Below are 21,982 nucleotides of genomic sequence, written 5' to 3'. Positions count from 1 at the left end.
TCTGAGGCACCCAAACAACTGTCTTCTAATATTAGCACGGCTGTATTTCTAGATCTATTATAGTCTGTCCAGACAGATCCTATTGTAATGGGATCTTTTATTAAAAGATTAGCACTATCTCCTGCAGTTGGTGGAAAAAAATCTGTTATCGCTGAGTTATTTGCAGTTGCAAGGCGGGGCGTTTGGGGGGGAGGAGAGAGACACTGGGGAGACTGGAGTAAGGAAGGCGGGGGCAGACCGGGTTGAATGGAAAGGGGAAGGGGGGGGGGGTCACCCGGACTTCAGGAGAAAGAAAGCACCGTGACCTGGCAATAGGCAAGAATTTCAGTCTGCATAATTTGCAGTCTGTTGCCTGTTGGTAACGGCTGGGAGCATAGGGGCTCTGAAGCAGGCGGCCACGTAATATCTCCTTCTTCTTCCTCCTCGTCTTCTTCTCTTCTCTCCCTCCCACCCCCTTCTATTTTATTGTTTTTATTTAAAGAGGCGGCTTTTTGAATCCACACGCCCCATATTTTTTTTACGTTAAGTAATCATTTGGTATAAAAGGAAGTATCGCCTATTCAGTTTCATTCAGCAGTGCCAAAAATTGTTATGAGAAACGGGCCCGCCAACTCTCTTGAAAGAAGGGAAGAGTTGCCAGACGGCGCTTAATAGAGTAACGCCGCAAAAGTTCATTAGGCCCGCTCCAGGCGCGTCCTTCCTAATGGCCGAGAATCCTTATTATTTCATTCTCAGCCGAAAAGGACCGCCTACGCCGCCTCCCAACTCCAACTCCAGACGCCCTCGAGTCAAGAGACTAACACGCGGGACATTAAACCGGGCATTAAACTCTGATTTGTTTTTGACGAGTCCCAGAGAGGGAGATGCGGGCGCGCCAGACACTTAACTACTGTTTGGAGGTGTGAGGGTTGGAGATTTATGAGGAGTAGCCACAACATTTGGGCGGGGAGCGGGGGTGCGAAGGGGAGGGAGCCCGTTCGCAGGGCGCCCAGGGGCAAAGGCGGCACGGGGGACGGCTCCGTGCCGGATTAGAAGCGTGGCTCGCTGGACGTCCCAGTCCCTACGGACTGTAGATGCCGGTGCGGAACCTTCTCCGCAATGGCACCACGCGGCAGCTTCGACCTCGACAACGGGATTTGGGAGAGCGCGAGGGAGAAACGAGGTGGGATATTCTGGGTCGCGCCTCTGCCCTCCCTCGGGAGAGAAGCGAGGCTGGTGGTTGCTACTCGAGAACAGCCCCGGGAACTCTTGCAGGGAAGAGTCTCGCCTGCGTCTCCGCGCGCCCAGCCGTCTCGCTTGCAGCGGAGGAAGCGTTTCTCTCCCTCCTTTTTAAGCGAGGAAGTGTGGGTTTTGGGTTCCCACACTCAGTTCCCCTAAAACCACCACTTGGCAGCGAGCGCAAAGCCACTTCTTCCTTCCTTCCCGATCCGCTGGGTGCCAAAGCCCCAGCGATCCTCCTGTCGATTTGATCAAAGCAGCCGGGGGGGGGGAGTGAGTGGAAGCCACTGGATGGACCCACGCGCGTGCGCGCACACCTTTGGAGACAAACAATCGGAAAGGGATTCACGCCGAAGTTTTTTAAATCTCCCCCCACCACCCGAACACGCGCGCGCGCATATACACACCCTCCTCCCCCTCTCCCTCCCATACTCCCCCCCCACACACACACACATTAGGAGACCGCCCACCGCAGAACTAAGACCCCATTCGATTTAAAGCGAGACAGCGTTCAGAGGCTGACATTCATTCAATAGATAGAGCGATCATAAGCTGCTGTGTGACGGGCGTGCTCTTTCTTTCCCTCGCCTGACTCTTGCCACTCGAGGTTGCGTTCGTCTCTTTCACTGGAGGGAAGTAATTTTAGGATGTTAAACCAGATAATGTTTCCGGGCATGGTTTTGTTCCTGATGTTTTTCTGCCACTTCATAGAAGATCAAACAGCACAAGGTAAGATACCATTCACACATTTCCCTGCTGATGTGTCTCGGTCTAGCTCCGCACGTCCTGCTTAGCCCTCCCTTTCTAGCTCACCCGACGCCTTTACCTTCAAGCCGCCGGACGCGTTTACAGCTCCAGTCCTAAACTCAAACAAAGCTTCCCGCTGAACTCTCGGTGGTTTCCAACTTAAAAGAAAAGCGCTTAGGATCGCTTTGCACTGGGGGCTTTCTGGGAATGCGGAGACTGGAGAGAAGGAAAACCCACGATTCGCTGGGCAGAGAATCCCTCTTCCCGTCAGCTTTATCATCTTAATCACCTTCTCCATCATTAGCTCTAAAGGGCTTTCTAAAAAGCTGGCGTCGCTGTTGCCTGGCTTAAACTTCCAGCATCAGCTAAGAACTTTTCCGAGTTTGGCGGAGGTTGCATCCTGCCTGTGATTTATCCCCATATTTACATTTCTAAAAATCACTGAGGCAGCTTCCTTCTACGGGTGCAAAATAATCTTCCCATTATGCCTCACAAATCCGGGTGCGGGTTCAGGGGGATAGAAAGAGAGCAGAAAAGAGAGATGTTAAGTTTGGAGGGTTTTCTTATGGCCTCCTCGTTTCACGCCACTCTGGGAATGAACTTCGGAGGGCTGGATTTCACAATGGCAAGCGTGACTTGCAGTGGCAATCTAGACGAGCCTTTCCAGGATAAGTTCCTCCTTCAGGTCAGTGGAACTTGCTTCCAGGTAAGCGAGTGAAGGCTTGCAACCTTGGGCTTCGTTTAAAACACAGTAAACGAAACCCACATTGTGGAAACTGAAAATAGTCTCCTCCGCCCCGATTGGTTTGCGTTGTCTATGAGGGAGGTTAATGACATTACGCCCACAATTTATTGTTGTATCCCATCCATAAATTTATCTTTCGGGTTACATTATTGTAACTTTAAGCAAGTAGTAATGAAAATAACTTCCTAGCTGATAGATCCCTTAGTACTGCTGATATTACTGCCGCCGCCACCGCCTTAAAATGGGTGGATTTGGGACGTGAGAGCAGGGTCGGTTCTGCCTGGCATCCTGTGGTGTAAAGAAACAAATTCGATTTGATTTGCATTGGTTGGCGGTCAGACTGATGATTCACGAAGAACTGGCCCCAACAAAATTCTCTAGATTATCTCAAGGAATAGGAGGACAGGTCAGATCAGTGTTTTTGGCTCGGTTCCCACAGTAACAGACAGACTCAAGGTTGTTGGTGTCAGTGTTGCATGTAAGTGCGCTTGTGTTGCTTTTCTCCATAAAGTCCATGCCAACTTGTCTATTCCACGTCCTTCTATGTTATCTCATTGGTGGGGCTGCAAATCGCTGCTGGACTGCGTGTGCGGAGTTTGAACGCTCATTCCCCAACTGCTTTTTCTCTTTTCTTTGCTTCTGAAGTAGGCGAAATTCAAAGCTTTCGAAAGAGCCGCCTCTTATACTTGCTAGGACCAGGCGCTCATTACCAAATCCTACATCTCGGGATTGATGGGGGTGGGAGCAGTTATAGTGAAATGTCCCCATAAGTTTATTGTTCACACTTCTGTTTAGTGTTAAAAGTTGTTTATAAACAGAGGAGTTGTGTTGATGAGATCAGCTAATGGGTGGGAAGACAGGTTCGTCAATCACAATAACTCTCTTTCTCGCACACGCACACAGATACACGCACTTTTGATGCTCCAGATCTATTTCAAGACCCTGCCGTGCGCAATTAACCCCTCCCCTCTCTGAAATTGCTGGCAGTTGTCTACCTTCCCAGGGTGGAATAACAAGGCGTCGAACGGGTTTGATCAAGTTGTTGAAACAGAGCTTCCGTTTGATTCAAGGGAGTAGCTTCAGGTTATGAAACGGGACAAATAAAAGTAAACAGTCTAGTAAAAGTCAATTAAACCCGCACGTGTTATGTCTGGGTCGGTGGTAACTGACACTGAGCTGGCTGCCTCTCACTCTCCCTCCTTCTCTTCCTGCACTAGCTGGGAATTGCTGGCTCCGGCAAGCCAAGAACGGTCGCTGCCAGGGCTTCTACAAAAACGGTCTCAGCAAGGAAGAGTGCTGCAAAACAGGGAGGCTCGCCACTGCGTGGACGGAGGAGGAGGTCAACGACCACGTGATTTTCAAATGGACGATTTTTAGCGGAGGGGCCCCCAACTGCATCCCCTGCAAAGGTGGGCGCTGCTAAAAAAAAAAAAATAGTCAGGTTCTTAGAAAGGCTTAAGTTAATAGATGAAGATAGATAGCTGCTTCAGGCTGACTTAAGTATCTTGGTTCATTAAATCTAGTAATGCCTTTACATAGGCAACATTAGATACAGAGGTTCCCTAGCTCTACAATTAGGAATGTAGTCTCATTCCCTGAAGATGTGAAACTACATTGCTTAATTGTTGTCTCCTCCCATAAGAAAAGGATAAGCAAGATTATTTTCAGTGCCAAGGATTGTACATAAAGCATACAAAATCAACTGGATCAGATGGAAATTGTGCTTGAGCATTTCTCCTCTTCTTTGGGAAACCCCAAAGTGTAGTCAGATAAAAGCATTTATTAGAATGTAGGACTCTGTGTTACGTCAAATTTAATTATTAGGCTTCTGAATTAGCTACCTCTCTACAATGAATGGTACTGGCTTTTATAATTTTCAAGAGTCTATCTAGTAACACTAGTTGACTAGTTGATCTAAAAAAAAAACCAGGCTAATCAGAAACAGGATGAGAAGGGATTACTATTTGGATGAGGGGCTACCAGAGAATGGTGGACTAGACTGGGAAGCAAAACAGAACAGACCCTATCCAAGGAGACAATGTATTCTTGTCAAGAAACCTATCCAAAATGGTTGAATTGTGTTCTACATGCCCAATTGGAAGGAGACCTTCCTCTCACCTAAGCTCACAATTCTGCATGGAAAGAATGTGTGCAACTACTTAGCCCAAATAAGAAGGTAATTTGAGTGGAATGTTTTCTCCTCCTTATCATAACTAAGGCTATTTCAAAGTACATATTTCCCTCCATGGCTCAACTTATTGAAAGCCGCATGATTTGACCTGCTCCCTCATTCTAGTCCTTGGTATGCTCATACAGAAAGGTATTTTGTCCTCACTCAAGTTATTCTCCAGGTATCCTATTTCTCAGGCAGGTTTATTTGTGATTTTCTTAATCACTAAAGTGTCTGTGCTTTTTAAGTTTTGTAAAGCAAGCTTTTTAACAGGATTGGCTTCCAGCTGCATCAGATAGCTTGTTGTAAGGAGAGGGCCCTGCCCTCCAGGGGATGACGTATAGAAGAACCCTTTACCTGCATCTAAATGCACTAGCATTTAAAACAGATTTCAGACCTAGCTGAAATACAGAATGGTGTGTATATGAGAATATTATGATTTGTGTGTCCTTGGTGCCAGCAGGGTAGTACTGAAGAAGCTAAGAGATGATACAATGGAAATGAAGTTCCCAATTCACTTAACTTGGTCTGGCGAACGCATCTTGAACAGGATACTTTACCAAAAATAAAAACTATGAATTGCAGCCAAAGCTTTTCACCCTGCAACCTTGAGAAATCTCTACTCCAGTAACCTTCAGCATGAAGGATGTTAGAGAACAAACTCAACTCATGTCAAGGGCACCATATGAGCAGAGATGTTATTGCACTGAATGATGGGGTAGATAGGGGAGGTGGCTGAAACAAAAATAAGGCAGCTTTGGTATCCTGTCTCCCAACTGGCATACAGCATGTTTTTTTTAATGGAAATTAGTCACCTTGACATATACAGTACTTATCAGTGCAATAAACTATGGCTTAGTAAAATCTATTCTATCTTTTCAAAGTATGAACTCACACATTTTACTAAGCCATAGTTTATTGAACAAACCAAAGTTGAGTTCCCACAACATGATAACCTCTAAACTGGTTTCTCAGCCCTGACATTAAGATCTGTGGACTTTAACTCCCCCATTTCCCCATGCTGCCTCAAAGTTGTTAAGAGTAAGAAACTCTGCTCTAAAACATAGCTTGCACTTCATAAAATTCGATTTGTACAACATCCTGAATCAAAGTCTAACAAACCACATTATGCTAATGCAAAGTATGACCTGAGCCAAAGTACATTTAGAGAGATTCTAAAGTTTAGCTGCTACTATTCTTTTTGTATATAAAATTGCACAGCACTTCATTGCAAGTTAACAGACTAATTTTCTAGGGAGTCACTGTCATTATTTTGTGACTCCAGCATCACTGTAGGGATCATTTGTGCAATTTTCACAGCCTCTTGCAAGCTTCCTGCTCAGAAAATAGAAGGCTTCTGTCTTTGATTTCATTTTATATTTTTGCTGGAAAAGTAGTATTTTGTGAGTCAACAATATTCTCTTGTGTCGTCTATGAAATTGTGATGGGAGTTTTAGATATTAGACAATATTTATGGATTGTATTTTACTTGCCCAATTCTTTTCTCTCTGTTCCCCTTCTATTTCCTCTTTAGAAACCTGCGAGAATGTGGACTGTGGACCTGGGAAGAAATGTAAAATGAACAAGAAAAACAAACCTCGGTGTGTCTGTGCTCCAGATTGCTCAAATATCACATGGAAGGGACCTGTGTGTGGCTTGGATGGGAAAACCTACAAGAATGAGTGTGCCCTTCTGAAAGCCAAATGTAAAGAACAGCCAGATCTTGAAATCCAGTATCAGGGCAAATGCAAAAGTATGTTTACAGCTTTCTCAATCCTAGAATCAGGGATAGAAAGCATGTATAAAAAACCCTGTAAACCATTTATTTTGCAGAAAGATTATAGGACCAAGTGAGAAAATAGGTTGTGAATTGTGTTCACATTCAAAAAATAATAACACAAAGGGGTGTCCTAAACACAGATGATGGGATGGGCAAGTTTATCATAGACATGTCAAACTTGGTGCCCCCAGATGTATGCTTTTCAATTTTCAGAATCTTCAGTAATTTCACACTGACTGAGGTATTCTGGGAGTTGAGGTCTGCGTATCTAGAGAATGCCCAGGTTGGAAAAGGCTTTACTAAGTAAATAAAAGCCATTTCTATAGAACAAGCATGTCAAACTTGTGACATCACGCGATGTATCATGACATGTTCCCCATTGGCGGCAATGGGGTGGACGCGGTTTCAGTATGATGCATCCCGCCTGCAGGCCGGCAGTTTGACATGCCTGCTATAGAACCTATTTATATTTCTGCAGCAGAACAAAGTAGAAAATCCTGAGGTGACTAAATTGTATCATACACTTTCTGCAAATTTTTTTTAAAAAATGAGGAAAAGTGTTAGATAGTTGCTTCTTGATGAATTAGCTACCTTTTCACTTACAAATAAATTGTGTCAGACAAATGGGTTGTCTAAGCCAGCATTCAGTTTCCACAAATGTCTCATGGAGGCACAGTAGCAAACACATGAAAGCAATAATAGCATCTTGACCACATTTCCAAGTAACTGCCTACAATATTGGATATAATTCATAGCCACCAAGATGGTACTTTCTGATCATCTTAGTTGTCCTATGTCTAATACCTCTTTGAAGTATCCAAGTTGATGGTTGCACTGCATCTTCTGGCAGTGGATTCCATCATTAAACTACAAAGGCAAAGAAAAACCACATGCCAAGAATACAAATCTGCAGTCTTATACCAATTCTCAGAAAATACACACTCTATTTTCCTTCCTATTAAAGTTGGAAAGGAATCTGTGGACTTAGTGAGACACTGTGGTCCTGCCAATGAGCTACGAGTCCTCCCCATTAACTTGCAGCCTTGAACGTTTTTTTCACATGCCAGTTTTAGATTTGGAGGAGGCAAATCTAAAACTGGCCACTTATTAGCATGAGAACCCCTTCCTTGGAGGTCTTCCTGATTACCTCCAGATGCTGAGAAACAGTTCGGAGCAGTTCAAACTACAGCTTCTCATTCTTGTTGCCTAGGGAGTAGGTGACAAGGAAGCGGAAACAGCAAACTGGACAATGACAGAGCCATTGTGACATTGACAGTGGGCTTCTTGAAGGGTATGCACTTAGACAGATGCCAAGTCCTAATGCTTTTTCTAGGATGATCACAAGAGTTACTATGTTGTAGATCACTGATCCCAAGTCCAGGACCCTATAATTACTAGGTCATCCATGCAGCAGCTAGAGTATAAACTAATTGGAAATTCAGAGATTGCTGGTCTAGCTACCTTAGTTTAATCCAAGCTTTTCAGTTTTTGCTATTTGTGTCTATTCTGATGGCCCAGATGCCCCTATTGTTCACATGTTTTCCCTACTATTTATTTCAGAGACATGTAGGGATGTTTTATGCCCAGGCAGTTCCACATGCGTGGTTGATCAAAATAATAATGCCAACTGTGTGATATGCAATCGGATTTGTCCTGAGCCAACTCTACCTGAACAGTATCTCTGCGGGAATGATGGAATAACATATGCAAGTGCCTGTCATCTAAGAAAAGCTACTTGCCTGCTTGGAAGATCCATTGGCCTAGCCTATGAAGGAAAATGTGTCAGTAAGTACTATGGAACAAGAGATTACAGCTCTATTTTTAAAAATGAGAGGAGGTACACAAAGAAGGAAGTTTTTCCATTAGATCAGGAAACCTTATTTCATAGCACAAATTTAGTTCAGTTTTTTTTTCCTGGCTATTGTCCTCAAGGACCATTTTAGTTATTGTTTTCAGATTCCCCAGCAAACCTCAGCAGAAATTCTAGGATCCTTGACTTAGCTCAGCCACTGGAAAGTCTCAGACACATGATGTGGCATGGCTAGATACAAATCTTTCTTGCCTTACCAGAATAAAGCCATATAAAGCAGCTGATTGTCTTCTGTCAGAATTAAGGGGAAAATTACTTTTAAATCCTACTTTAGCAGTTCATTGCCTTGAAGCTGAATTGTTATCAGTTATTTATATAACTGACTTATTTGCGCCAGAAACCACTGGCTCTTACCTTGATTCTTGGAATTGTTGCTTGGATTGCACCACATCTGGAGGGTCTCACAAAAGAGAAGATGAGAGAAATGTAGGTTCCAGATCTTACATGTCACACTGGCGCATGGAAGATAGGGGTGGCCCAAAGGGCAAGTGGTCTTCCTTTCACTATACATATAAATAGTCCTTGCTTAATGACCCTAACTAGGACTAGAATTTCCATCGCTAAATAAATCAGTCTTTAGGCAAAGCATCATGTAACTGTACCACTTACTAACAATAGTTCCAGTTGCAGTTGTTAGCCAAACACTCCCCATGTTCTGACATGCTGGATTCCAACTCTCCCCGCCTGCCTATCTTCTTTCCTATCGCTACTCTTTTGGCCACTCTGCACTCTGCAACCACCATCTATCCTTGCTTTCTCCCAGCAGTCCCAGCATCACCATCTTCTGATGAAAATGCCCAGCCAAGGCAGCTGCTGGATCTTTGAAGACCTCTGTAATGCATCAAAGATTTCTCCAGGCTTTGCGGAGACTTTGTACAGCATCAAGTAGGCCTTGCAATGTCTTGGGTGGCCAAACAGCAGAGATGGGGAGATGATAAGTCAGCGGGGGGAGCTGCAGTTGTTAATAAGGATGGGCTGTCAACTGCCCAAATTTTGATCATCTGAATGCAGGGTCATTGCAACAACCAAAACATGGAGCACCAGCTGTAACTACCATTTTTTTCATCACCTTCATTACTTTGAATGGTTGCTGAACAAATACCTGTTAAGGGAGGACTGCCTATACAGAACCTGAGCAACCAGGGATTAGAATTGCATCTCAGTACTGGCAATGGGATAGCTTCCCATTGCACCAGCAAGTTACTTAAGGTTATAGAGGAGGCTCCATAGCCAAAGGATCTACATTATCTGACAATTTAATCAGAATAGTGAAGCTGCAATATTATGACACAAGATCCACTTCTTACAAACATCCATGAGATGTCACAATATATTTACGAAACAGGCAGAGCTTGTATTGTGGCATTACAATGCTTGTTTGTTCTCTGTGCTAGCTATATAGGTATCCGTGAGTACAACTTTGTCCTTTTACAACTGCTAGAGCTGATTAACTCGCATCTACTTAAGGATAGGGCCAGCCTCCAAAAGTTAAAAATAATGGGGAAAGTAGATCACATTATACAATTTTTTTCATTGTTCCCAATTAAAAAACAGGGTAACTAATTCATTTTGCTTAATGATAAAGGTAGTCTTCTAAGAATCAAAAAATGTTAATTGTTTCCCACAATTGTTTTCACTTTCTAACCTCAGCAGAAATGGGCAGAGTAGGGAGGAGTCAAATCAGAGCAAGTGATTTGATCTGATAGACAGGTGGAGGAAAGGAGCACTGCCAAATAATATTGTGCAAGAATGAAATCAAGGCAATTTACGTAAAGATCTCAATGGACAGCAAAGCTGGAAGAAGCCATGTTACCAGATAGTGACAGTTTTAGTTTTATTCTGTGTCAGTGACCAGAAGAATGAAGAATAAACTAAAACAGAAATTTCTTTCTTCCAAAGTAATCTTATTAATTAATGCTGTTAAAAAATAAAAGAAATTATAAAGATGAAATATTTATATATCACTTCCTGGTGTTGAAAATGTGGCAATGGTAATAGGGGTCATTCATCCAAGAATTATGCATGAGGATTTGGATACTCCAGATGTTGATGAGCTCAATTTCCTGCTGGTTTGGGCTGCTGAAAGCGATGATTCAGCCACATCTGAAGGTCTATCCTCTGCCATAAATTCCATTGGTGTTATTATCTTAGCAAATTGAAGAGAGTAATTTACTAAAAGCCCCTTAAAATTAGTGAAAGTCAGAAGCAAGTTTGAAATTAGAAGCTTTCTGATTATAGCTTAATCTCTTATTTGCACCAGCTCAGGGAATAGGAAAAAAATCATACTGCTTATATAGGGATTCTTTTGTTTGGCCCACATCTTCTGCTATGAAATATTACTTCCGGTTTTAAAATGACAAATTAAAACAGAGAAGGATAGTTTGGCGAGTAAGTTAACAGATCTGATTTCAACCCATTTTATGTGTGGAAAACCACTTGCATATTGTTGCCAAGAGAACTCCCCTGATGTGTAAATTACCAAAAGTTATAATCTCTTTATGTGCCTATCTCAGATTATAGACAGTAAATTACAAATATATCATTATGTTTATTTATCAAACATAGATTGATCCAGTAGCATGTTTCTTTAATTAACAGTCTCAAGTAGAATGCAGGCTTCTCAAAAGCAAAAGAGAAGATGGTAGGTGCTGCTTAAAGCAATATTTAGGATAATATAGCTAAACTACAATTCTCAGAATACTTTAGTGTTAATTGTGCTGACTAGGATTGCTGGGAAACATTGTTTAGTAACTTTTGGAAAGCCACAAGATCCCTATTCCTGAATTGATAGCAAAATCCATACATCCAACTTTAAGCAATATGAAATTTGAAAATTCATAATGTTTCCCTCTAATGTGTTTTCCTTAGTTTTGTACATCTCTCAGAAACCACTGGAGCTGGACAGCCAATATAAATAAATAAATAAATAAATAAATAAATAAATAAATAATAGTATTAAGCTAATATTAAGGCCCTATAGAAAGCAAAGGGGATGACTTTGACAGAAATATGCAAAAACTATTATCTAGGCAAAGAGAGCTGAACTCTTCTTTAAATTGTAGAGCAGGGGTGTCAAACTCGCAACGTCACGTGACGTTTTCCATTACCGGCAATGGGGTGGGCGCAGTTTCGGCATGACGCATCCGGCCCACGAGCTGGCAGTTTGACACCCCTGTCCTAGAGACTGAGATAATATTCTGAAGCTACTCAAGGAAATGCCTCTCAAATTCAATGGAGTGTAAGAAGGAGAAGAGATAAAGTACAATAAGGCTTGCAAGATTGATGTCAACCCTACTAGATAACCCAGACCAGGAAACTGACTCCAAAGAAAGACTAGAACTATATTTGATTGAGATAGGCTATAATAACAGAATCTTACAAGTCTGTTTTATTTCCCCTTCCTTATTCTCTATATATTTTAATAGCTCCTGATCCACATATTTTTGGCCACTCTTTAACTCTCATCAGTCACCTTCACTGATTTCCGTTACCTCTTCCATTTCTGTTCTCCTGAACAGAAATTGTTTGACTGAACAATATAACTTCCAGTCCACTAAAATGCAGCCAGAGCAATATGTCAGAAATGACAAACACTCTTTCCCTTCTTTTGTTCTCTTATGGCTGCTGATGGGGCAGCAATAAACCCAAATAGGTCAGAAGAAGTTGATTAGGTAAATAAATTGGTTCTGGATGTTTACCCAAAAGATTAGAAATGAATCACTCCCTGTCTTGATCTCAATAATGTATCGGGATTGGGTCTGCAAATATTTCAGCTATTTTCCAGAAATGAATGAAGTATCATGATTTTTTTAAATAATCCTAGTTCAGTGTTAGCTAACTGAGGTGAGAGATTTTTTGCATAATTTATATTGACACTGGTTGATAGATATATTCCATTTTAACCAGTTATACTCAAATCAGATTATTTCATATTTATAAATCTGCATGTTCTTCCATATTTAATAATAGCCATTTTTAATTTATTATAATATATTTGCCAACACCTAAAATGTCTAAAGTTCTGGGTCTTTGTAAAGAGATTTATTTTATTGCTGTCGTTTATGCTGAATTGATCTAACTTGTCTTCAGTGATGGCATTATACAGTCAAAGCCTACAGACCAGATAAAACTATTACACAATCTCTGACTGGCTGACTTATTTAGGAATAAGAAAAAAAGTAGATGAGTTAAAATCATTCCTAATAAATAGTAGGAGACAAATATGCTAAGAAAAAGTAGATATTTTCAAAAATTGCTAGTTCTGACTTCAAATTATTAAAATGGGGGGGGGAACCCTGGCATAGCTCTTGCATAAAACAATCCACTCTACATCTGCCACATCACAGCTACGTCCTTGCTATGGAAAAATGCTATTATATACAAAATTATATTTTAAAAACTCATAGGAATGCACTCCTTGGATTCAGAAAGATAGAATTTGGTCAAAAAACTTTCCACCAAATCTAGTTGACAATTATTGAAGACTAGTCTTTGACCTTGATTCCACTGGAATCTGTGATACTTGTGAATACCAAGTCTTTGAAGACATTTTTTGACCACATGGCTTAGGATTCAGTTCAATTGGATTCCAATGGAAACATTTTGCTAGGCAAGGAAGCTTAGGAAACACACATTGGATTGATCCAAAACCGCTTTTCTCCCTTACAAATAATAAATAACAGGTCATACATATAATGGACATCTGCAAGTACTAAAATCATGACCAAACTTAATCCTCAAAACTGTATCAGCATCTTGAAGTGGCTTATACATTGATAAAATAGAAACAATAAATACAATCATTTTCCACTAAAAGATCAGAAACATCAAATTACATTTGGATTAAGACTTGATTCCTCTAAAAGAGGTCTGAAGAATAATTTACTTGTCCTTTGAATGATCTGCCAAGCCAGGAAAGACATTTCATAATGTAAGCAGTACCATCAGAAAAGTAAATGCTACACAATTTAATATCATAACACTAATATAACTATTCCCCAGGTGATCTCCTGTCACATTAAATATTAAAGTTCAGGTTCAACTATTGCATGGATTCTAGAGGCTATACTCAAAGTTTTTAGAGACCATGTGAAACCCTGAGGATTCAAACTGAATATTTCTGAGTCCACATCTAATTGTAATGTAAGCAAGCATTTGCACATGCACACAATTACACAAAAATACACATACAATCTATTTCTTTGTGCCACAAAGAAGATTATTGTTCTCCTCACTATGACAAAGAAGCAAGGAAGCAGTAAACCCTAACTGATGATTGATAATTTGGAAAGGAAGGAAGCAAATATAGCAAACAAGAGTCCTAGGGTTCTGTAATCTGCAACATAGGCACAGGCACAGGCACAGTTGCTATCTATGTTCTAACATGCTTCTATGTTCCTTTGGTTTTAAGGGAACAGATTTAAATATATGCCTAACTTCCCCATTTAAATAACCTACTTTTTAAAATGCTGAACATTGATGAATCATATCCAGTTTTCCAAAATAGTTGTGCTTTTACAACTACTACTCTTAAATCATAGGTTCTAGGTTAGTACTGCTAAACCTAATAGAATGATTTTATAGACTGATTTTTCAAAAGGCTAATCTGTCCATTTATTGCAATTTTTCAATTTTCTTTTGAATTCAAAATCAAACAAGATGTAACATTTGTAGTATTCTTGCATTAATGTTTGTGTTTGTTGCATCAAATGGTATTATCAGAAAGAGAAAGAAAATAAGTGGAGAGACCCCAAAGCCTTGATATGTGAGGTACAGCTTTCAGTGTAGTGAGATAAACTCAATAGCCATTCACCAGATTATTCATAACACATTCTTTCTTAATTTAATGCTGATCTTTGTTATCTGACCCTCATTACATGACAGATAGAGAAGATATTATAAATGGCTTTTTCTATAACATCATGTTATAGTCCTTTCTTTGGATCCAACCCTTGAAGGCCTTGGAAAGGCTATTTCCAGAAGTCCCAATCTCAATGACCTCCAAGATTTTGGAGAGTTGTTGCCTAGACACAATAGGAAGGCACCAGTTTCAGAAGTCAGATCTAGACTGCAGCCAGTACACTAGGACATCTGATCATGATTTTTAAAAAAGGTCATTTAGCCATCCATTTTTCCAAGAAACGAAGCATTTCTTCCCCGTTTGCCATACTACATGCCTTTCACTTTAAAAATCTATTGTTTTTTTTAAACTGTGAGCACTGACATCCAAGATCAAGTGAGCTTCAGCAGTTCCTGAGCACTGTGCAGTGTAGGGAGATCTTTGACTAGGAACTTGGGAGACCAATATTAAATAAGGAATCATGTAGATTAAATTCTAAATGTCTATTCAAACTTAACTCTTATTGTATTTAGTGACACTGGCTTAGGTGACAAATGCTGAAGACTGGGAAAATAAATAGATTGGCTTCTGACGTCCTAAGTCCTTTCTTAGGTCAAAGAGTTAACACTGAAGTCATGCCATGTACATGCCATTTTTAAAAGTATAACCATGTATGAGAACTATCCTATTACAGCTAAATATCAGCTCTTCAGACTAAAGTAGTTTTGAATGATCAAGCTCCAAGCTTGCTATAGCCTGATCGCTCCCTCTCCCTCCCTCCCTCCCTCCCTCCCTCCCCCCCCTCTCTCTCTTTCACACACACACACACACACACACACACACACACACACACACACAGACAAACATGGATATGCCAACAAAAGCAAAGCATCAGCAGAGAGTAGACAAGCTATTTCAACTTTTAGGAACATTCCTGCCATTAGATTCATTAAATCTGGTTTTTGTGAATAGCATGCTTTTTGTATGCATGTCAGGAAAACACAATACACAGTACTCTCAGTTACCTTGAACCTCAAAATGGGCATCAAATAAAATTGCTGTAATGAATATACAATCCTATCAGGCAAAGAAACCCAATCAACATTCCTTTTGTTCCTTTTGTTAAAGCTGTTTTTTTCCAAGGTTTAACTTTTTTAGTGTTGAAAAGAATCAGCCTTTGAGGCTATTGGTCAGTACAAGATGATTGTCAACATTTTATTTCCCATCAGAGGTCTCTCCCCAACTTAAGGCTGGGAAATATGTTGATTTGCATGGTTCTTGGGTAACCCTCCCAAGTGTTGTTGGATAGTAGTTTTAGTCATACTCACTTAAGTCCCATTAATTCTGCTGATTCTACATCAAGCATGGCTGGAATTGAGATAACACTACTTATACCAGCAGGGAATAGGAAGAGGTATAATATTTTCTGCTAAACTAAGTTCAGAACTGGTCTTGGATACTATGCGTCTTGTCTTGAAGGTTGGGCATCATTTCTGCAACACTACAGGTGTTGTCCATAGAGCATGCAGTCACAGTGACTTTGCTTTTCAGCTGAAGAATTCAACCACCTTCATAAGCTGCCTTTCCTAGTAGCACCCTTGACCCTATCCTCTACCCCAACACTTGGTAATAATTCAAATTCTCCACCTTTGCCTTTCCTCTATTTTTGGGGGGTGGTGGGATTCACTACCCCCAACATTTTTGAGAGCATTGTTTTCCTTTTGCTCTTTTAACCCTTAACTCTTCCCATTTTTCTTTTAATGAAAACTCTTTATAGAAGCCAAATCTTGTGAAGACATCCAGTGCAGCACTGGGAAGAAATGCTTGTGGGATTCCAAAGTGGGCAGAGGACGGTGTGCCCTCTGTGATGAGCTATGTCCAGAAAGCAAATCAGACGAAGCTGTCTGTGCCAGTGATAACACCACTTATCCAAGTGAGTGTGCCATGAAGGAAGCAGCCTGTTCCCTGGGTGTGCTATTGGAAGTAAAACACCCAGGATCTTGCAACTGTAAGTGAGATTTTTTACCCTTGCAGGAACTTTAATCTTCTGAAGGCAAACAAACAAAAATCCTTAGAAATAGGTGAGGATGGAAACCTTTATTAAACAGGAAAGAAAACTATGCATTAGTGAGATCTTATGTAGAAAGATTTATGTATTATGCAGAAATCTTGCGCTTGATGCGAAGAAAAACCAGATGTTTGGAGGTCCTTTCTCTTTTTAGGGAAGTGTCTAACGTCAGAAAGTTGCCTTAAATGCATCTTCCTAGCTGTTTCTTGCCTTCCATTAATATTGTTTGCTTGAGTGTGCTTTGCTGCCTGCTTTATTAACACATGGCTATAACATATTTGTTCCCTCACCTCAACCCTTCCCAAACTAGCTTAACCCCTAACCATGTGGGCTGCTATCTGCTCACAATGGCCTCTGAATGAAGGACTCAACAGCAGTTTAAAAACCTAGAACACAAGAGCACTTTTTATCTAATTTCAGGAATCTGCCAAATAAACCTGAGCCATTGAGTCTCCAGAACTTGCTGCAGTTATGACTTCATAGATTATGTAACACACACTTTACACATACATCCAAAACAAAAAACCAAAACCCACAATCAACTTTATTGTATAACCACAGATGCCAAAGTGCATCTCACTGCAATCTACGCTTTAAAAAACATGCCACATCCTATTTTGGCTATGCAGGGGGCTTTGAAAACATGCACAGACAGCTTCTGCGCTTTGTCATCCGTATTTAAACAAGAGCTCCCCTGTATTCTCCTATCTAGCCATCAATGAAGATCCTGAGGAAGAGGAGGAAGATGATGACCAGGACTACAGCTTTCCTATATCTTCCATTCTAGAGTGGTAAAATTTCCATCCCTTTTGAAACAGCCATTGGGCAAGAATTACAATGTCCATACTGTACATAAGTGTATGCTTATTTATTTGGGGAAGAAAGAAGTATACATATAGTTGAATCTTGTAGGCATTTATTTATACTGTGTCATGTTTTATAATTTATACATTAAAGAAGTCTGATTGACTGTACACCTTTTTTTGAAGAAGAAATGTAATCGTTATGGGATGAGCTGTGTTATTTATTGTGAGGTCTCTTGCTTGTAAAGTAAAGCTTTTTTCTTGTAAACTATAAATCCATTCCTTAGAGCCTAACCCTCCTCCCCAATTACAATTTTCAGCTCCTTATTTCTGCCAATGTTAACTCTTTTCCATTTTAACAAAACTTTGCATGACAGTTTCAGTTACATTTTCTATTTATTGTGTTTCCTTCTTGCCAATTCTGTATATAAATACATGATCCCTCGGATATTTGTTTACAAGGAATCTTGACTGACCAAAAGGCACTGTAAACTGAATTAAGTATATATTTGAGATGGAAAGAGAAAAAGCTTTAACAGAACCTCTTTCCCTGCCTATATTCTCTGATTGTATCATGTAGTAATAGAATCTCAAAATCCTGAACGTTTATATTGTACTATGAGAATTCAAACCCAAAGATCGGATTATGAAGGGTTTTTTAGTTGCTATGTGGCTAAATGTAAAGAAAGCATTATTTTCTTTTTTTAAGAAAAAGAAGAAAAATGAAAATACATTGTCATGAGCATCAATGTTTTATTAGGTCTGTCCTTGCAGATGGTCCTGCGTTCCATTTTTTTAAACATTCTTTTTGTTTCACATTCAAATGTTAACAGAATATTATATCAAAACTTTATCAGTTCAAGTTTCTTGCTTTTCATAGTACTTTCTTTTTCTGAGGCAATTTTATATTTTCAAACATGACAAGTTAAATATAAATTCATTTAAATATATAGTTTTGTACTTTTCTACCATGTAAATGTGCAATGTATATAAAAGTTATAATGTGTATTTGTAAATAATTATGAGTGAAAAAAAATAAAAAAATGGATATCCTTTCCCCCAAACCTGTATATATTGACTTCAATTATTGCTTGGGTTAAGAAGGTTGCCAAGAATGGGTTTTTAAATGTGGGGAGGGTGATTAATGAAGAGGGTTTTTAGTATTTGTAAAAAGTTATTCTAGGTTTTGTTCTGAAGGTCCATAATGCAATGTGTCTTTGCCAAATAGTTAATATCTAAATAGAAAACCACCAAATAAAATCTTTTGGAGTGCTTCTATTGTGGAAAAAGGGTAATATAAATGTAATAGTTAAATTAATAAGTTGACATAGCTTTTGCTTGGGTATAAAACATGCAAAGTGAATGCTAGATAGGTTCCTTCAGCATTAGTTTGGACTCCATTGGAAAATATTCCCATTCTAGGTGACTAAATGAGAATTATATAGTACAACGAAGGAAACAAAGATTTTATATGCCAAAAAACTGAATTTGTAGTTAGTAGTCTGGGAATGAGGTAAAAAAATGTAGGTTCAATAATTTTTAATCTATCTTCATTACTCAATCTTGATGAAAATTCTACCCTATGGCATTGTAAAATATTTCATTCTAATGTAAAGGTATTTTTACAGTCTAGAGGACTCTAGCACAGTTTATTATGTTTTCACTATCTCATTTTGAAACTAATGAATATACTATACTCAAGTTGGATGTTCATTTAGGACTAGAAAAAAATCAAGGTTCAAAATCCAAACCACAGAGGAATGTTGTGAGGATACAATCAAAGAGGACAGAATTATGTATATTTCCCTGTTTCTTAGAGGAAGGAAAATACTGTATATAAAGCTAATAAAACAACATTATAATATTAGCATTATTTGTGTTTCATTATACCTTCAAAATTTCACTGCAATTTTAAACTTCCTTCAAAGACATAGAACTTATCTCTGTTTCATAAAATCATGAGATTCTATAGTGAGGTATTTTGCCAAGATAATAAAGTTTTTCTCTGACGGACACTGGAATCTTGAAATTGTAATCATACATTTAAGCCTTTTTATTGAGGAATTGCTCTTGTACATTCCTTACACATAGCAATTCTATGAAAATCTAAAATAATAACTTAATTTCATTAGTATTGACGGCCTACAGATGAAAGTATTAGTTAATATTACTGAAAAGCATATGCTTGAGATGGTGTTAATTTTTATATCTTATATTTAATGTATATCTCATTCAAATGCACAAGCCATCAGTACATCTTCATCATCATCATTTTACCCATTGTCTATCCACTGCAGGATGAAGGCCTCTTCTGCTTGTTTCTAACCAATATGGTCCTGAGTTGTGGTTTTTTTTTTTTTTTTTGCCAATTGGGATGGCAATAATTGTTGATGTCAGTACATCTTACAATAATTAAATACATCTAACTATATAAATTAGTCCATTCAATTTGCACCTTCTTTTTTCTAGTGTGAACTAATTATTTTACAAATAATTGTAAACAGATTTCTATAAAAAACATACTGTGGTCGTGGATAAGAAACAGAAAAGATCCTGTTGAATCATAGTAACAGTCCCTGTAATCCCAGCTACAACCAACTGAATATCTCTAGGAAACCCATAAAGAAAAATAAAAGTTATTAATTTTTTCCACTACTGATCTCCAGGAAGTGATATTCATAGGCAAGCAGTCTCTGAAATCTGAAGACTATATACAGTATACTATAGTCAGTTCCATTTGGCTTTTTCAAAGCAACTAAGCTTGTGATAATCATTATATCCATTATAGAATTCCTCATGTGTGATATGATACAAATTCTAGCAGATTCATTCAGAGATGGGTTACTTATGGTTTGCCCATCCTTTTGCAATTCTTCAAGAATTTTCTGACACCGTTTTTATTGGCCACTTCTTTATTAGCCATCCTGCCACTTCTCCTTTACTATCAGAGAGCTTGAAAGCAGATTATATGTTTGAGCACATTTTCTTTTTTAGAACCAATGAAGGATGCTATTGGTGGTATTGCTTTGCAGATCAGACTGCACCTATCACTGGCTACTCACACATCTGAAAGTAGCCTCATGGGAAGAACTTCCTTACGATATCCTCCTGGGAGGTTTTTAAAACTGGAGGTTTTTAAGAAGAGATTGGAGAACCATTTGTCTGAAAAAGTATAGGGTTTCCTGCTTGAGCAGGGGATTGGACTAGAAGACCTTCAAGGTCTCTTCCAACTCTGTTATTCCGTTGGTATTTAGCTGAAGACAGGATGGATCCAAAGAAAGTCAAGATATACACATGTACCTCTTAGTCACCTGATAACTAAAAATAATGCAAGGCTGTCACACTCTAGGAAACACTTTCAAATTACACGAGGATGGTAGAAAAAATGCAAAACAATGATCTAAATTGAAGGAATGCTAGTGTGGATTCTATAAGCTATAGACAACTAAAGTCTCCCTTCATTGAATGTTCTCTTCCCCCTTACTCACTCAGTCATTCTGTCTTCCTCTTTCTCTCAGCCTTGCCTAGATCGCTGGATTCTGGTGTGGCTAAAAGGAAAAAATCCATTCTGCATGCTGCTCTGACTTCCTTCAACAAAAGAAGAAAAAATAAAAACAAGAACAAGAACAAGGATTTAAACTATTAAGAGAATTAAGCCCTTGGCTCCAAGGATCTTTTTGTTTACCAAGAGATGCTCTGTTGCAGGCTTCTCCAAGCTTATGCCCAGTAATGTGATGAATTACAATTCCCCGACTCCCAAATGTATTTGACTACATATGACCATGTTGAGTAGCCATTTGGGGAGTTGTAATCCAACACATCTGGAGAGTATCAAGTAGGGAAAACTGATTCTTTTCCCAGAAAGGATGTGAGGAAAAGATGAAGCTGCAACTTTTGTAAGATTCTTTGCAGACAAAATAATTTGTATTTGCTCTGTTTAGATGCCACTGGGACCAAGTCTAACTCCAACCAGGGCACTATCTTATAATGTTAATTGGATTTCATTTAATCTTAGGAAAGTGAATAAGTAAGCCGGGTTCTCTTCAGGGTATGAGCTCAGCCACTCATGCCCCATTTGGGTCCTTTGGACAACAAGCGTATATGTGGCTGCTTTCAGAAGATCAATGCTTCTTTGAGAAAAACAAATACCAACTGCCTTAAAGAAGGAAAAGTTGTGTTCTCTCCTGCCATGGTCACAAGGGCACAGTCTCTCAGTCCAGATCCTTTATATAACTTCTGCCTGTCTCCAATCTTCAACTTTGGGGAAATATTTTGGATGCTATTGAGGGGTATCAGAGGATATTAGATGAAGTGAGTCTGGGACCAAAGCTACACTGGTTGTTCTGATGGATTAATTTTGTTGAGACCTGAAAGGAGGGAGTATGTCCCTTTTGGTCTTATTCATTATTATTGACCTTAATATATATCTGGACTCCCTGTAAGGTTTGGGGAATGAAATACTTTTTTTTTACAGTGAATCTTTTCCTTCCTGACTATGCAATTCCAGGCATCCTGTGATAATGTTACAATATTTAACATATACATGATACTTCTGAGAGAGGTCATTTATGCCTCTATTATATCACCTTTCCAAGACCAATTTGAGATGTAATAGAGGTAATTTCTTGCAAGCTGTGATGCAAATAAAATGAAACAAGTTAAATCCCAAACAAGTTTGGATTGTTCTTATGAAAACATTAGAGTTCCTGTTTGGTTCCAATGATGGTTCTGCTTCATCTGAA

General features: G+C 39.3%; 1 protein-coding gene across 6 annotated transcripts; it reads left to right on the top strand.

Annotated features, from left to right (window-relative positions):
- Nucleotides 1-1,694: 1,694 nt before the first annotated feature.
- FST (follistatin) lies at nucleotides 1,695-21,910 on the top strand. 6 transcript variants are annotated; one of them, XM_039355902.1, is made up of 6 exons: nucleotides 1,697-1,947; nucleotides 3,928-4,119; nucleotides 6,415-6,633; nucleotides 8,221-8,445; nucleotides 16,147-16,302; nucleotides 20,759-21,910. In XM_039355902.1, exons 1-6 carry the CDS (start codon nucleotides 1,866-1,868, stop codon nucleotides 20,884-20,886), a joined length of 1,002 nt encoding a protein of 333 aa, XP_039211836.1. In that variant the 5' UTR covers nucleotides 1,697-1,865; the 3' UTR covers nucleotides 20,887-21,910. The 6 variants fall into 6 exon arrangements, with proteins under 6 accessions (XP_039211864.1, XP_039211836.1, XP_039211820.1 ...); XM_039355886.1 differs by having other exon boundaries at nucleotides 16,147-16,377; XM_039355911.1 differs by lacking the exon at nucleotides 20,759-21,910 and adding an exon at nucleotides 17,150-18,304 and having other exon boundaries at nucleotides 1,698-1,947.
- Nucleotides 21,911-21,982: the final 72 nt, after the last annotated feature.

The sequence above is a fragment of the Crotalus tigris genome, unplaced genomic scaffold (assembly GCF_016545835.1).
Source record: "Crotalus tigris isolate CLP2741 ecotype Arizona unplaced genomic scaffold, ASM1654583v1 scf7180000017571.3126492, whole genome shotgun sequence".
NCBI classification, from domain to species: domain Eukaryota; kingdom Metazoa; phylum Chordata; class Lepidosauria; order Squamata; family Viperidae; genus Crotalus; species Crotalus tigris.
The sequence above is the reverse complement of the archived record's forward strand: the minus strand, read 5'-3'. Positions and strand labels throughout refer to the sequence as shown.

Bases quoted from the DNA above. Each gene is read 5' to 3' on its own strand.
- FST (XM_039355886.1), top strand. From the start codon at position 1,866: ATGTTAAACCAGATAATGTTTCCGGGCATGGTTTTGTTCCTGATGTTT. The intron at 6,634-8,220 runs GTATGTTTACAG...TATTTATTTCAG, and splicing joins GTATCAGGGCAAATGCAAAA to AGACATGTAGGGATGTTTTA. The intron at 16,378-20,758 runs GTAAGTGAGATT...TCTTTCTCTCAG, and splicing joins ACACCCAGGATCTTGCAACT to CCTTGCCTAGATCGCTGGAT.